Source organism: Poecilia reticulata, linkage group LG19, assembly GCF_000633615.1.
Source record: "Poecilia reticulata strain Guanapo linkage group LG19, Guppy_female_1.0+MT, whole genome shotgun sequence".
Lineage (NCBI taxonomy): Eukaryota > Metazoa > Chordata > Actinopteri > Cyprinodontiformes > Poeciliidae > Poecilia > Poecilia reticulata.
Genome location: NC_024349.1, coordinates 22,224,991 through 22,238,001, shown reverse-complemented (window position 1 = coordinate 22,238,001; position 13,011 = coordinate 22,224,991). Strand labels below are relative to the sequence as shown.

The window sequence follows — 13,011 nt, the reverse complement described above, 5'->3', positions numbered from 1 at the left end:
GTCCAGGGTGACCCCGCCTCTCGCCCGACCCCACTGAGGGGCAAAGGTGCAAGAAAATGGATGAATGGATGGATGGATGCCTGTCCAGTCGTTTTCAGTTGCTGTGTCGTCTGCTGTGTTGCAGTATGAAAACCAGGCTAAAGTGTTCGGGAACTGGGGAACCACCGGACTGGTGGGCCGACACAAGTTCTCTGATGTGACAGGAAAACTGAAGCTGAAGCAGGAGTACTTCATGCCACCCAGAGGATGGAAGTGGGAGTCTGACTGGTTCATCGACCCTGAGAAAGCGTGAGAACACACGGGTTTAATGAAGGGAGAAAAGTTTGTCTAAACTAGTCTTTGTTTATTTAGTAAAATTCAACACAGAAAAACTTATTTTATTCACCAGGACTAAATTTAATGGACCACACTTCCTTTGTTTACATTTCTCGCATCAATATGATTTGATGTCTGTAGCAGAACGTACCAGTGACCTGGAAGTTCTTTTTTCCAGAACAGCCAGTCTTGGTGTTTGATGAAATCCCCCCCAAAAAGAAATTATCATTATTATGACTTGGCTAACAGAGCTAGCTTGAATTGGCTCTCTTGCGTTCTAAGAAGATGAATGAGACAAGTTTGTCTTGATAGAAAGAAATGGATTTTGCCAACATCACCGAGCAAATCTTTAGGATTTGTTGTAATATTTGTAATATTGGGAGTTTTGAACAATACCATAATATCAAATAAACTTCAAAGAACCAGGTTTGTTGTAGAAAAAAATATATCTTATGATCGCGGAATGGCGAATCCGAAGTCATAATTCAGGATGGCGTCATAAGTCAGTCATAATTCGCTGACTGGCGAATTATGACTTTGCCAGTAACCTGTACCTGTGAGAAAAGTCAGGATTTACAAGTTGTTTTTTTTCTATCAAAGAGGTGGAAATGGGCTTCCATGTCAGACAATTACTATTATTAAAAAGAGAACAGAGAGGCATTAGCAGCTGGTGCCCCGCAGTAAAGGGAAGAGGCAGCGCTGTGGGGAAGCATCAGGAGGAAGTGTCGTTTTGAAAACTTGTTAGGTTAATTCTAACTGGAATCAAACTAAACGGCAAACATTTCTGCCTCCCTTATGGTCGTTTCCATAGAAACTGCTTCTGTTTTTAAAGCTTCCCCAGGGCACGTGTGTCTCTTGGCACCAAATGACCTCTGTCAGTCAGTTCCAGTTTTTCGCAATCCCTTGATCGTAGAAAGTCGCGCCAAAATCAACAGAACCCCGCATTTTTTCATGCTAATGCAGAATTGTGAATTTATTGCAAATTTTCTGCAAAAATCTAACTCCCACCTGCAGGTGGCAGTATTTCCTACTTCTGCTACACTCATGTCTCAGCTTTACTTAATGTCACGTTATTGTCTGTGATTGATGTGGTGAGTTTAACAGTCCCATTTAATGTCATGCATAAGTGCAAATATTCCAAAAATTCCTTTGAAATATTAGATTTTGAAAGTAATATGATTATGATTGCAAAGAAAAATCACAAAAACAAACATGAAATCCTGGAGGAACTGATCAATGTGAAAAGACTTTCAATGTTGAAGTCATTACTGGATGCAGACGCAGCTATTTATTTATATTTTAGTCATTAGCTAATGGGTTTTATCAATACCTGTGAGAACAGTCAGGATTTTTATGTGGCCCAAAATTAGTTTAACCCCTCTGCCTTAGGGCTTTATTTAATTTTAACCCACCTACACTGAATATTTGCATAATTTTTTTTATTAAAAAGATGGTTTGACTTTGCTTCAGCCTGCTAACCGAGGCAGACGCCGGACACACGGAGTTCATGGACGAGGTGTTTCAGAACGAGAGCCGTTTCCCCGGCGGAGAGTGGAAGGCCCCCTCGGAGCCGTACACCGACGTGGTGAGAGCAGCGAGCCGCTGCACACACACACACACACACACCATCAGGATCTCTATGACAAAAAAATACACAAATTTGGATCTTTTAAACTTGCGGATCATCTCTCTGTTACTCAGATGCTTAAAAAAAAAGATATGCACGTTCTTGATTATGAAAATGCAGCTGACCTGATCTGTGTGTTGGGCAGAACGGAGAGAAAAACCGAAACCCTAAAGAGTTCGACTGTCCTCCGGGCTGGACGTGGGAGGACAGCTGGACGGTGGACATCAACAGAGCTGTGGATGATCAAGGTGCAGAGACTCACAATGTGTCATTTTACATCCATAAACTGAGCTTTTCATGGATGTGCTTTGATCTAATCAATGCTCTCACTGCCATCTGCAGAAATACACTCAGTCAGAAACAGCCAATCAGAGCCAGGAGGAGGGGGGGTTAAGCGCTGACAATCATCTCATGTAATGGCGGAGGAACAGCTTAGTTACAGGAAAACTGTTCATCTACCATCATTGGTGGCTATGCTAACTAGCTTTAGCATTAATGGCAGACTGTAAAAAAATAAAAAAGACAAAAAAAAAAATGTATTTCTAAGTATAAAAGTTACATACTGTAAGTGTAGAGCACTGGCGATTTAGATCCCATGAATTAAGAATTACATGCAACACAAATTAATGTGTGAAGACAGGTTAATAAATCACTCACATATAAATCTACATTTATTTCTGTAGAGCTGTACAGCAGTGAACTCTGCACCAAAGTGCTCTCCGTTAGTTCAGGGGTAAAAAAAAGAAATGACACTAGAAGAAACATAAAAATGACAAAATACTGCCAGGATAATATGAATGACAAAAGTATATAACTCTGTGCGTGTGTGTGTGTGTTCTGCACAGGCTGGGAGTACGGGGTGACCATTCCTCCAGACGATAAGCCCCGATCCTGGGTCCCTGCTGAGAAGATGTACCACGTCCACCGGCGGAGGAGGCTGGTCCGGCTCCGAAAGAGAGCGGCGCGTCCGGCCGGAGCAGCGCTGGAGGTCAGCACCCAACGCCACGGCTTAGTGAAGGAACTGTCAGAAATGCTGCCACATGCATTTCTGCATTGATCCATTTAAGGAAATATTGTTGCCTTTAGATGTTTGTTCTCAAATGCACAGAGGAGAGATCACGGTGACCCCGAGGGATGGGAATTCTCCTCCCTGATTGGCTGGAAATTCCATCAAAACGAGCGTTCCTCTGACTCGTTCCGTCGACGGCGTTTGAGGAGAAAGATGGCGCCCGAAGATCTCCTGGGAGCCTGCGCCATCTTTCAGCTGGAGGGCGCATTAGTGAGTGAAACTGGATCCACCGTCACAGACAGACAGATTGTCGTTCAGAGCAGCAAACTGTCCTGTTGGTAATTCAGAGGAAGCAGGAACTGACTGTGAGCTTAATGAGTCACCAAATATTTACCCACGATTAATGAAAGCCGGCTCTTCAGGCGCAGTTTGGCTTGTATTTCCCTTGTGACACATGAACACGCCGCTGAAGGATGTTTCTGCTTTGGTCTGCAGGGCGTCGATACAGAGGACAAGGAGAAAGGCTCCAAAGAGGACGCCACCAAGCTGTTTGGGGCCAACACCCCCACCGTGTCCTGCTCCTTCGACAGTGAGCCACAGGCAATCAGAACATAAGATGCCACAGACCAGCAGGGTCAGATGTGAATTTATCTTATTTTCCTGAACTCCTCTGTAGGGTCGTACATGTACCACCTCCGAGTCTATCTCTACCAGGCGAGGAACCTGACGTCTATGGACAAAGACAGTTTCTCTGGTAAGATTTTATCTGTTTGCAAAAGATCTGTGGATCCATGTCGGGAAATTAAAATGTTATCAAAAAGTTTATTTTATTTCAGTTCAAAAAGTGAAATCCTTTTAAAGCATCGCTTCTTGCAGCAGGTCAAATGGCGCTCTGCTACCGGGCTGCGTTTCAAAAGTTACACAGTAAAACATTAACAGCAATATTTGGTTTATTTAGCCTGGGAAATAAACTGAGTGTTAATTTTCAAAGTTATATTTAATCATGTTCATACATTCATAAATGTGTGCAGTTCATAATCAGATATAATTCACAAGCTAAATGTTTAGTTAAACTAAGTATTAAATGTGAAGCAAAATATTTAGGCTATAGACTAAATGTATAGTTTACAAACTAAATATTTCATTTTCAAACTAAATATTTATCTCTGACATAAATACTTAGTCATGAGTTAAATATTTAGCTTGCTGGCTAAATTTTTAGGTCTGAGCTAAATATTTAAAGAAAATATCTCAATTGGAGCTAAATATTTCGTTGGCAAACAAAATATTTGTAAACTAAATATATCGGAGGTAAATATTTAGCTACAAATTAAACTAAATATTTAGTTTTTAAACTAAGTATTTAAATCACACACTAGTAGGTTGATGTGACTATCTCAGACCTGCAACCACGTTTTGAAGTGACCTGGAGAAAAGCAGTTCAGCATCATGTCTGCTACAGATTTCCATGTTGAACATGACAAGTCTTTGTGTTTTTAATAAGACTGTCCCATGCAAATGAATATGAGGTAAAATCACGTCTTCCCCCGTTACAGATCCGTACGCGCACGTTTCCTTCCTTCACTTCAGCAAGACGACAGAGAAGCTCCGAGCCACGCTGAACCCGACCTGGGACCAAACTCTGATTTTCAATGACGTGGAGATTTACGGAGACCCCAAGAACGTTGACGCCAATCCTCCAGACGTGGTCCTGGAGTTCTACGACAGCGACCAAGTGGTAGGCTGCATGGTGGTGGTATATTACAATGATTCAAAGATCCCATTTACAGATGAAATAGCTTCGGACTGTAAATGCATAGTTCAAACGCTGAACTTTCATAGGGCAGAAAATTGACTTTTCAAGGTCTAATTTTCCTTCAGGAAAGATTCAACATGCCTTTATTATATGTAACGGAACATTCTTCAGAATTTTATTTCCCTGCAAAACAGCGTCCGTCTCTCCCCCTCCTTAACGTGTGACTGTGGCTGAATAAATCCGTTCCCCTCCGGGAGTTTTCTCAGCTCCTCGTTGGTTCTCTGCCGTTGGGGATTCCAGCTGAACTCTGTGGCAGTGAAACATGTGATGCTGTGTGCAGGGGAAGGACGAGCAGCTGGGCCGCAGCGTTTGCGTCCCGCTGGTGAAGCTGAACTCCAGCATAGATCAGACGCCCCGGCTGCTGTGGCACCCCGTCATCCAGAAGGGCCAGAGGGCTGGGGAGGCCCTCGTGGCGGCTGAGCTCATTCTGAAAGACGAGGTCTGATTTATTAAAAAAAAAAAAATCTGTACATCTCTGGGAAACGGGTTGCTTTACATTCTTAGAAATTCTGGAGCGTTCCTTCCTGCTTTGCATTTGGACTGAATGACCTGCTACACCAACTGTTTCTATACGGTTTCATTTCCTGACACCAAACATTTCTTGCTGTTTTAAATTGAGAGGGTTGGAGGTGACGCGTTCTTACAGCTGGCAGTCTGAGCGACTGGAATACGGAATGCTGGGAAAAGACGGAAAGTACAACAGCAAAATGATTTTCATTTCATTCTGTGAACAACAGATTAGCTCATAATGTTGGGATAATCTAGAGCAGTAGAGTTGATATATGGTCAAGTTCATCAAGGCTGCAGCTATTGCTGTAGTAATCGATTATTCTGAAGATTAATCCAATAATAAAACTTTTCAACCAGATAACTGCAACTTTTTCATTTTAACTTGCACTTAAAAAATATTTTGTGCAAGATAAAAATGCTAATTCTTTTTAAATAAGAAGTTTATTTTATTGCCTTGAATGCAAAAACAGTGATGAACAATGATGCTGTTCATGATGTGCAGCAAACGATTCAACTGCAGCTAAAAGAATCACCATGTGTGAAACTCATTCCTTCTGTTTGACTCGTCAGAACAATGTCAGGCTGATCTGCTGCTGATTCATATTTAAATGAACTAATTAATAACAGGATAGTAAAAGATACTTAATGTGAGGTTTGCTCGTTTTTACAGAATTTGAACCAGGTGAGGCCGAAACTAGAGGAGAGCTGGGAAGAACAGATTTAAATTTTTTTTTTTTTTTTTTTATCTTAAATGCATCTTATATTTTTGGAAGTTTTTGCTGCTCTGCATATGTTCTTACAGGAAACAGCCTTTTTTTGAGTCTGAATACTCCTGTTAACGGTTAATCAATTATTTGGTTGATTATTTTCATACATTTTTAATAATCATACTTTTTAAAATGTGAAACCTGTAAGAACCCTGAATTTCAGAGCACTAGTAAAAAAGTTTTGTGTTTTTTCAAACTGGTATTTCATCCTCTTCCCTATTTGTCTCTCTACGGTCAGTCTTGGAAACAAAACGTTGAGAGTTTGTCTTTTTGCAGTCGGGTGATGGGGATCTTCCCCTGGTTCCCCCAAAAAGAGCCGAGAACCTCTACATGGTCCCTCAGGGGATCCGGCCGGTGGTGCAGCTCACAGCTGTGGAGGTGAGGCTCATCGCAGACTCCGGTCCGTCGATGCTCTCCGTCTCTCTGTGTAACCAGCTCTCCTCTCGGCCTCCAGATTCTGGCATGGGGTCTGAGGAACATGAAGACCTACCAGCTGGCGGCGGTGTCTTCTCCCAGCCTGGTGGTGGAGTGTGGAGGCCTGCGGGTGGAGTCTGCTGTGATCAAGAACATGAAGAAGAGCCCCAACTTCCCCGGCTCCGTCCTCTTCATCAAAGTGGTAATGATGATGTCATTAAAGGACGATGCCAGCACGGATATTTTAAAAGTAGCGTTTTGGCTAAAATAATTCACCAGGACCCATTAAAAAAAAGTACGTGTGTGTGTTTGTGTGTGTGTATATACACTGCTCAAAAAAATAGAGGGAACACTCAAATAACACATCCTAGATCTGAATGAATRAAATATAATTTCCATCTGTTGTCTATTCCATTTGCACAACAGCAGGTGAAATTGATTGTCAATCCGTGTTGCTTCCTAAGTGGACAGTTTGATTTCACAGAAGTTTGATTTACTTAGTTATATTGTGTTGTTTAAGTGTTCCCTTTATTTTTTTGAGCAGTATATTTGTATTTCCATTAGGGCTGTACAATAAATCAATAACAATATATATTATGATCAATGGCAATAGAAAATATGTCTTGCAGAATATTCAAAATTTGCACCTTATTCACACTAAATGTCCAGACCAACGGAGGAACTTTGGTTTGGTTTGGTTGTTGTCCTGCAGTCTTAAGAGATGGGATTATTTGGACCCCACAAGTTTTTTGTTTTTTTTTACCCTGTTCAAGGTCCAATGTGGTCACAGTGACCCTGCGCTTTTACAAGTTTTTTGTGTGTGTGGTTTCGGGTACTGATGGCCTGACGGAACAAGCCCTCACTTCCTCGATGTCCAGGTCGGACATCGATCTCGCTCTTCCTGAGCGTCGCGCTAAGACCGGTCAGAGTTAAGGTGGACCAAATGTCAGATGTGGCTACACTCTGACTAAACAATACAGTAATTGGGTTTTAAAGTCTACAGAGGTCTGATGAAGACGCAAGAATCTGTTATAAAGCAATAAAGCAGTTTTGACAGCATCATCATTCGTACTAAGCAATAACTGTGTGTACTGTCCAGACATCTGTTTGGGGCAAATATCTTCCAGTTCTCTTCTTAAATTTTTTCCTCATTGATGTTTTTTTTCTTTCTCCCATAGAAGCTGAGTCCAGAGAGGATTTATCACGTCGTGGTGGCTCCCTGCTTTGATAAGAAGCTGGAGGCTGTCAGAGAGGAGTTTTACAACAGTCTACTGGAGACCAGAGATGTTGACTGTGTCCTCACCTCCAGTAAGAGTCTTTAAAATGTCTTCTGGATGATGTTTATGACTGGTTGTTGCATGCTGAAACTTTTACTCTGAAAAAGGAAAGCCTTCATTCTGGGTAGATTATAATTTAATCAAACCACTTCCTCTTAGAACTTGTTTCAGTTCTTTTCTACTAAAATCTGTCTTTCGCTTTCAAAGCCATGTCGGAAACATAAACTTTACACAGACTCAGATAGCTGAGTACAAATGTCCACAGACCCTATGGTCACAAGACGCATGTATCTCTGTTTTTGACCTGCTGCTTCTCCATCTGTTTGCACTAAAAGCGCCCTTCTGACATCACAGTCGATTGATTTTGATTGTTGGAGCTGTTCCAGGTGCAGCTGAACAAATCTGCCAACACATTCATCCACTCTAGAAAACATCTGAGCAATGCAAGCCATTGGCTAGTATCATGTAACCGTCACTAGTACAAAAACCCACAGGGCCGAGTCAAGCTGGTGATATGATGGGGTGTCAATGCCATGTAAGATACAAATGGAACACAGTTTGCATTATTAGTATAAAGACAATATAAAAGGCTGGAAGAAAACAGCCTTTTACAGTCACACAAGCTACAGCAGTTTCCAAAACTTGATTCAGATAAAACTTTGTTATTCAGATGGAAATAATAAATGTTATTTTTTTTCTAAACACTGGATGGAAAACTTACCATCTAGAATCTCTGTTTGCTGGAAACCCAAAGCAGAAAGATGCTAAAACTTGAACAATTATGGTTCAAATATTGCAAGTCGTAACGTTATCGCAACATTGCATTCAGCATTATTGTTACAATTTTTGTCCTAATCCGAAGCAGTTCTAATTGAAATTTTCGACTGGACTCTTCAATAAACTCTTTACTACTGCTAGAAATGATGTCAGCGCTAGGCTAACGTTAGCATACTTCCTCTCTGTTTTGATATGACTTGTTGATAATTCCTCCCGTAACTTAATTCAATGGCGTTTCAGTTTATCATGTGGAGGCTGAACTAACAGAAGTTATTTTTTGGCCACATTAACGTAAGAGTTTTGCTTTATACTTTATACATAAATGTGACCACGACTTCTGCTTCACCAACTATACTGAAAGCTGGTCACATGACCATTGGTGACATCATTGAAAACACGTCTACTGTTTAAACCAAAAATAGCACCTTTTTGTGCATTGAGGTGAGTCAGGGACTCCTGAAGAAATGCCTGGCTCGTAAATCCCGAGCACGTAACAGGAATTGTGTGTGTGTGTGTGTGTGTGCGTGGTTTTTTGTTTTATTTTATAGAAATATATATATATATATTTTAAAGAATGACCTAAGATTTATCTTTCAGAGGAGATCTACCGCCTGATGCAGAAGAGGAAAATATCTGTGGAGGAACTGGGCTCAGTCCCACTGGACCATCTGTGAGTTCATAAACAGACAAAAGATCATGCAGTTTGACCAATCAGGTTTTTAAAATTAAGTAGACTAAATGAACAGCTAAAAAAGGCTTAAAATGAGTTTGTCTATAACTGTTTTGTGTGTTTTGCAGGCTGGGTGAAGGTGGGGACGTGGCGCTGATGAGGCATGACGGTAGAGGCTCCGAAGGATTCCTGGAGCACGTGTTCAAACACACGGCGAAGGAGGTGTTCGCCATCGACGTGCAGGAAATCACATACAAAACCCTCAGGTCAGAGTAATGACAGTTTCGCAGTACTTTACAACTCGGCCTGTCACAAAAACAAATTTTACTTGATGATAAATTGTCCTAGACGATGCCAATTTGCCCCCTATCAAAGACTAATGAGCTTTAATTTTGTTTTAAAAAAAACAAAGGAATAGGAAGACATTTTAAATGCTGAAAATAAAAACACAACCAAAAACAATAAAATAAACAAATGAAAAGCATGCAAATCTGAACCCATAAATAAAATGAATTATGAAGTGTCTGTAAACTTTGTAAAAAAAACTTATCTGCATGGAAATGATCAATTAATGTTAATTTATTATGCAATTAATTGATTAATTGCTTATTTCATTAAACTACTCCACAATACAAACAAAATATATTGCATTCCTTTGGAATTTTTTTTTTCTTCCCACACTTGGAGACTACAATTTCTACCCAGCCTTTGTAAAATAGCCCAGTTAATTTCATTGCCTTTAAGTTATTATTCTACTTGTTGTATCATGTTTACAGGAATCGTGACTTCCAGGAAGTGACGCTGGAGAAAGACGGGGAAACGCTGCTGCAGTTTGCTGCCATCTACGGTTTCAGAAACATCCAGACGTTGGTGCACCGGATGAAGAAGGGCCGCCTGCCGTACCAGCTGGTGGAGGTGCTGTCCTGCCCTGGAGGTAAACCTCAGAGCTGCCGCTCTGGACCTTGTCCGCACGCAGCTGGATCTTAATAAATACGTCGTAAAATATATTGTACACACAGGATCAGTTTCAGAAAAGTTTTTATCCAAATAAATCCACCTGAGTATTGTTTTAAACATGCCAAACCCAAAGGGAGTTTGGGTGAAAACTGCAGTGTAGCGCAAAGTTAAAACCTATGTCAGCCAATCAGATTGCTTCAAAACAACCACGACTTCCTGTTGGGAATTAAGACATGGCACCAGCAGATTCATTTGTAAATTGGCGTGTTGAGGTCATTTTGTATATGGAGAGAGAAAAAAAATACATTTCCACCAGAAAACTCAGAAGTTTTGAAATGAAGTTCAGAAGTTTTCTAGAAAAATCATTTAAACTTCTAGGTTTCAAAAGTTAACAATGTTCCACGTTTGAAACTGAAAAGTTCTAAAAATTAAAAATGTTCCACCTTTGAAACCCATAAATTTCCACATTTCTTTTTCTAGAAAATGTTAGTTTTTTTGTACTAAATCTTTGACTTTTCAGGATTAGACATTTTGTTGTCTTCTAGAACATTTCTGATATCTCAAAATCACAATTTATTTTTATTTTTCAGAACTGTATGATTATTTTGCTTACAATCACCGTAATACGCTTTTGTACATTTGTGCAATCAGATATCTAGGTTGAACAAACCATTAATAACTAGACATGTGCCGATCAGGTTTTTTCCTGCCGATTCTGATTCCGATCACCCATGAGGGCCGATCACCGATACCAATCACATAATATTTTTTTTATCATAAGCACTACCGGATACATTATGTGGAAAAAGGAACCATAAATTCCCCTTAATTTAGACAAAAACTTGTTTTTAATAACTTTTTCCAAGAAAAAAACAAAACAGGCATTGGGCAAATTGTACTGCTATTGGTAATACTATCTTTAACAGACTGAAAACATCTGAAGGCTCATGTTAGGACAGCGAAAGTTTTAATACGTATGTAAAATGTATTTTTTTAGGTTAGATGCTGCAGCTTTAAGCAGAGGTTCAGTGTGAGAGTCACTACCAGGTGGAGCAGAAGCGGCGCTCCGTCTGTGAAATATTACTACCTGTAGCGTAGCAGCGGTTCAACAGCGAGATCAGAACCAGCGTCTTGCATCGCAGCTCGAAGACTTAAATAATTTTGCGGGTTATTTGTTTAGCTTTCTGACCGTCATGCTAATCCAGGTGAGTGTTTGTAGCTGTGCGCTGCTTTACCTGCTGTCTGATCCTCCATGTCTTTTTTACTGCAGTGAGCCGCGATGTAGCCAAACTCCGTCAAGTATGGCATTGTTTTTATGCCATATTAGATTTGTCGTGTTGATGCATTTTGACGTGCTTCAATTTTCCGCCGCAACACGCAAACTTTCCCATTCACTCAGTGCGTTATAGTTTGTTTAAATAATCATTTTTCCTGATATTGAACTGAGTTTTTGTGTGGATGAAGGGCCACACAAAAAAATTAATAAAGAATGTTTTGTTACGTTTTTTAACCCCCATCTTGTCTCTGCTTCAGGGTGCCTGAGTGGCCGAGGTCAGGCCGAGAGCGAGGCGGGCGGCCGGGTCGATAAAGGCCTGGTTCAGCAGATGGAGGAGGTCTACATTAGCCTGCCGGTCCGCCTACCAGAACTCAACCCCGTCCTGAACAAGCTGTATCAAGACTGGCTGCACGGCCCCGACTCGGATCAGGCCAGCAAGCTGCTACACACAGAGTTCAAAGGGCAAAGCCAGAGCAACACACAGCCTCCACACATGGAGTGGTGAAAAAAATAACAGAAAAATTCGTTTTGCAATTCTGAACCAATGAAAAAGAGCAGGAAGTGAACCATGCAGCAGAAGGGGGAAAAAAAGTCATTCATTCTTTTAACCACAGGGAGGCGCTGTCTGCTTTAATAAACAGAAACAGTCCACAACAACCCGTGCTTTCCATTCCCGCTCACTGCAGCGGCGCTGTCAGCACGTCGGGATCAGAGCTACCAGAGGAATCCGTGGCGCTGCAGCTGTTCTGGGAAAACGGGAACAGCTGAAAGAAGTTGAGTTTCATCAGCATGCAGAGCAATAAGGCCACATGTGGAACTCGCAAACCCATGGGAATGCTATGAGTTTTAATATATTCCAGATCTGTCTTTCCAGTATGGAAGCTGCTGGGTTTTTTTTATTTAGTTTTAAAGCTGTTTGCTTTGTCGCTGTCACGACACAACAAAATGTGTGCAACATAAAGCTAACTATGCAACAGCATCTTATCTCTACATACAGGAAGGAAGGAGGGGGTCAGGGTATGAAAAGTAGTTATTTTAAGTGGTACTCATGTTTTTATTCATATGTTTTCTTCCAATTCCATACGCATTTTTTTATTAAGTTATATATTTGTGTTCATATTAAGCGACCAAACATACCTGTGACATGTAAAGAACTAAAATATTCTCCAAACCAATGTGATTTCTGTTGCTGTTCTGATTATAAAGAACATTTAAACATTATAGGTTTTTTTGTTTTTTTATTTTAAAAAGTTGCCCACACAGCTGTAAAAAGTCAAATTATGTATCTAAAATTAAGGCATTAAATAATTTTTTTTCTGGAAGTAAGTTTGCCTGAAATGTTAATCACAGGTCTTAAATTTGACTGACAGCACCATTTGATCTCATATCCTGTTTTTTATATATTTTTTGGACTTTTCTGTCAGGCAAGCGTATAAGTCGCACTTAGTGTTCTGTAACTCAACGATTGAGGCTTCTGCTAACTAGCTGCTAACATATCCTTGTTAGCTAGCTAGCTTTTGTTGCGTCATTAGCTGAAGTACAAATTTATTGCCAGTTGGCTGAGTGGCGTTCGTACGTTTGCGTAAAGATGCACGT

General features: G+C 40.6%; 2 protein-coding genes across 2 annotated transcripts in view; both read left to right on the top strand.

Annotated features, from left to right (window-relative positions):
- LOC103482105 (myoferlin-like) overlaps nt 1–7,780 on the top strand; it is a 29,539-nt gene extending 21,759 nt beyond the window's left edge. The window contains exons 26-37 of the mRNA XM_017310714.1: nt 125–288; nt 1,786–1,900; nt 2,088–2,190; nt 2,788–2,930; nt 3,051–3,221; nt 3,447–3,540; nt 3,628–3,705; nt 4,508–4,689; nt 5,048–5,206; nt 6,321–6,422; nt 6,499–6,660; nt 7,637–7,780. Coding sequence (XP_017166203.1) covers nt 125–288; nt 1,786–1,900; nt 2,088–2,190; nt 2,788–2,930; nt 3,051–3,221; nt 3,447–3,540; nt 3,628–3,705; nt 4,508–4,689; nt 5,048–5,206; nt 6,321–6,422; nt 6,499–6,660; nt 7,637–7,780 — 1,617 coding nt within the window. The remainder of the gene's footprint in view (nt 1–124; nt 289–1,785; nt 1,901–2,087; nt 2,191–2,787; nt 2,931–3,050; nt 3,222–3,446; nt 3,541–3,627; nt 3,706–4,507; nt 4,690–5,047; nt 5,207–6,320; nt 6,423–6,498; nt 6,661–7,636) is intronic.
- LOC108165649 (nuclear prelamin A recognition factor-like) lies at nt 7,617–12,636 on the top strand. The gene is made up of 5 exons (XM_017301709.1): nt 7,617–7,766; nt 9,110–9,182; nt 9,311–9,448; nt 9,959–10,116; nt 11,673–12,636. The coding sequence occupies exons 2-5, from the start codon at nt 9,127–9,129 to the stop codon at nt 11,918–11,920; spliced, it is 600 nt and encodes a 199-aa protein (XP_017157198.1). The 5' UTR covers nt 7,617–7,766; nt 9,110–9,126; the 3' UTR covers nt 11,921–12,636.
- The last annotated feature ends 375 nt before the right edge of the window (nt 12,637–13,011 follow it).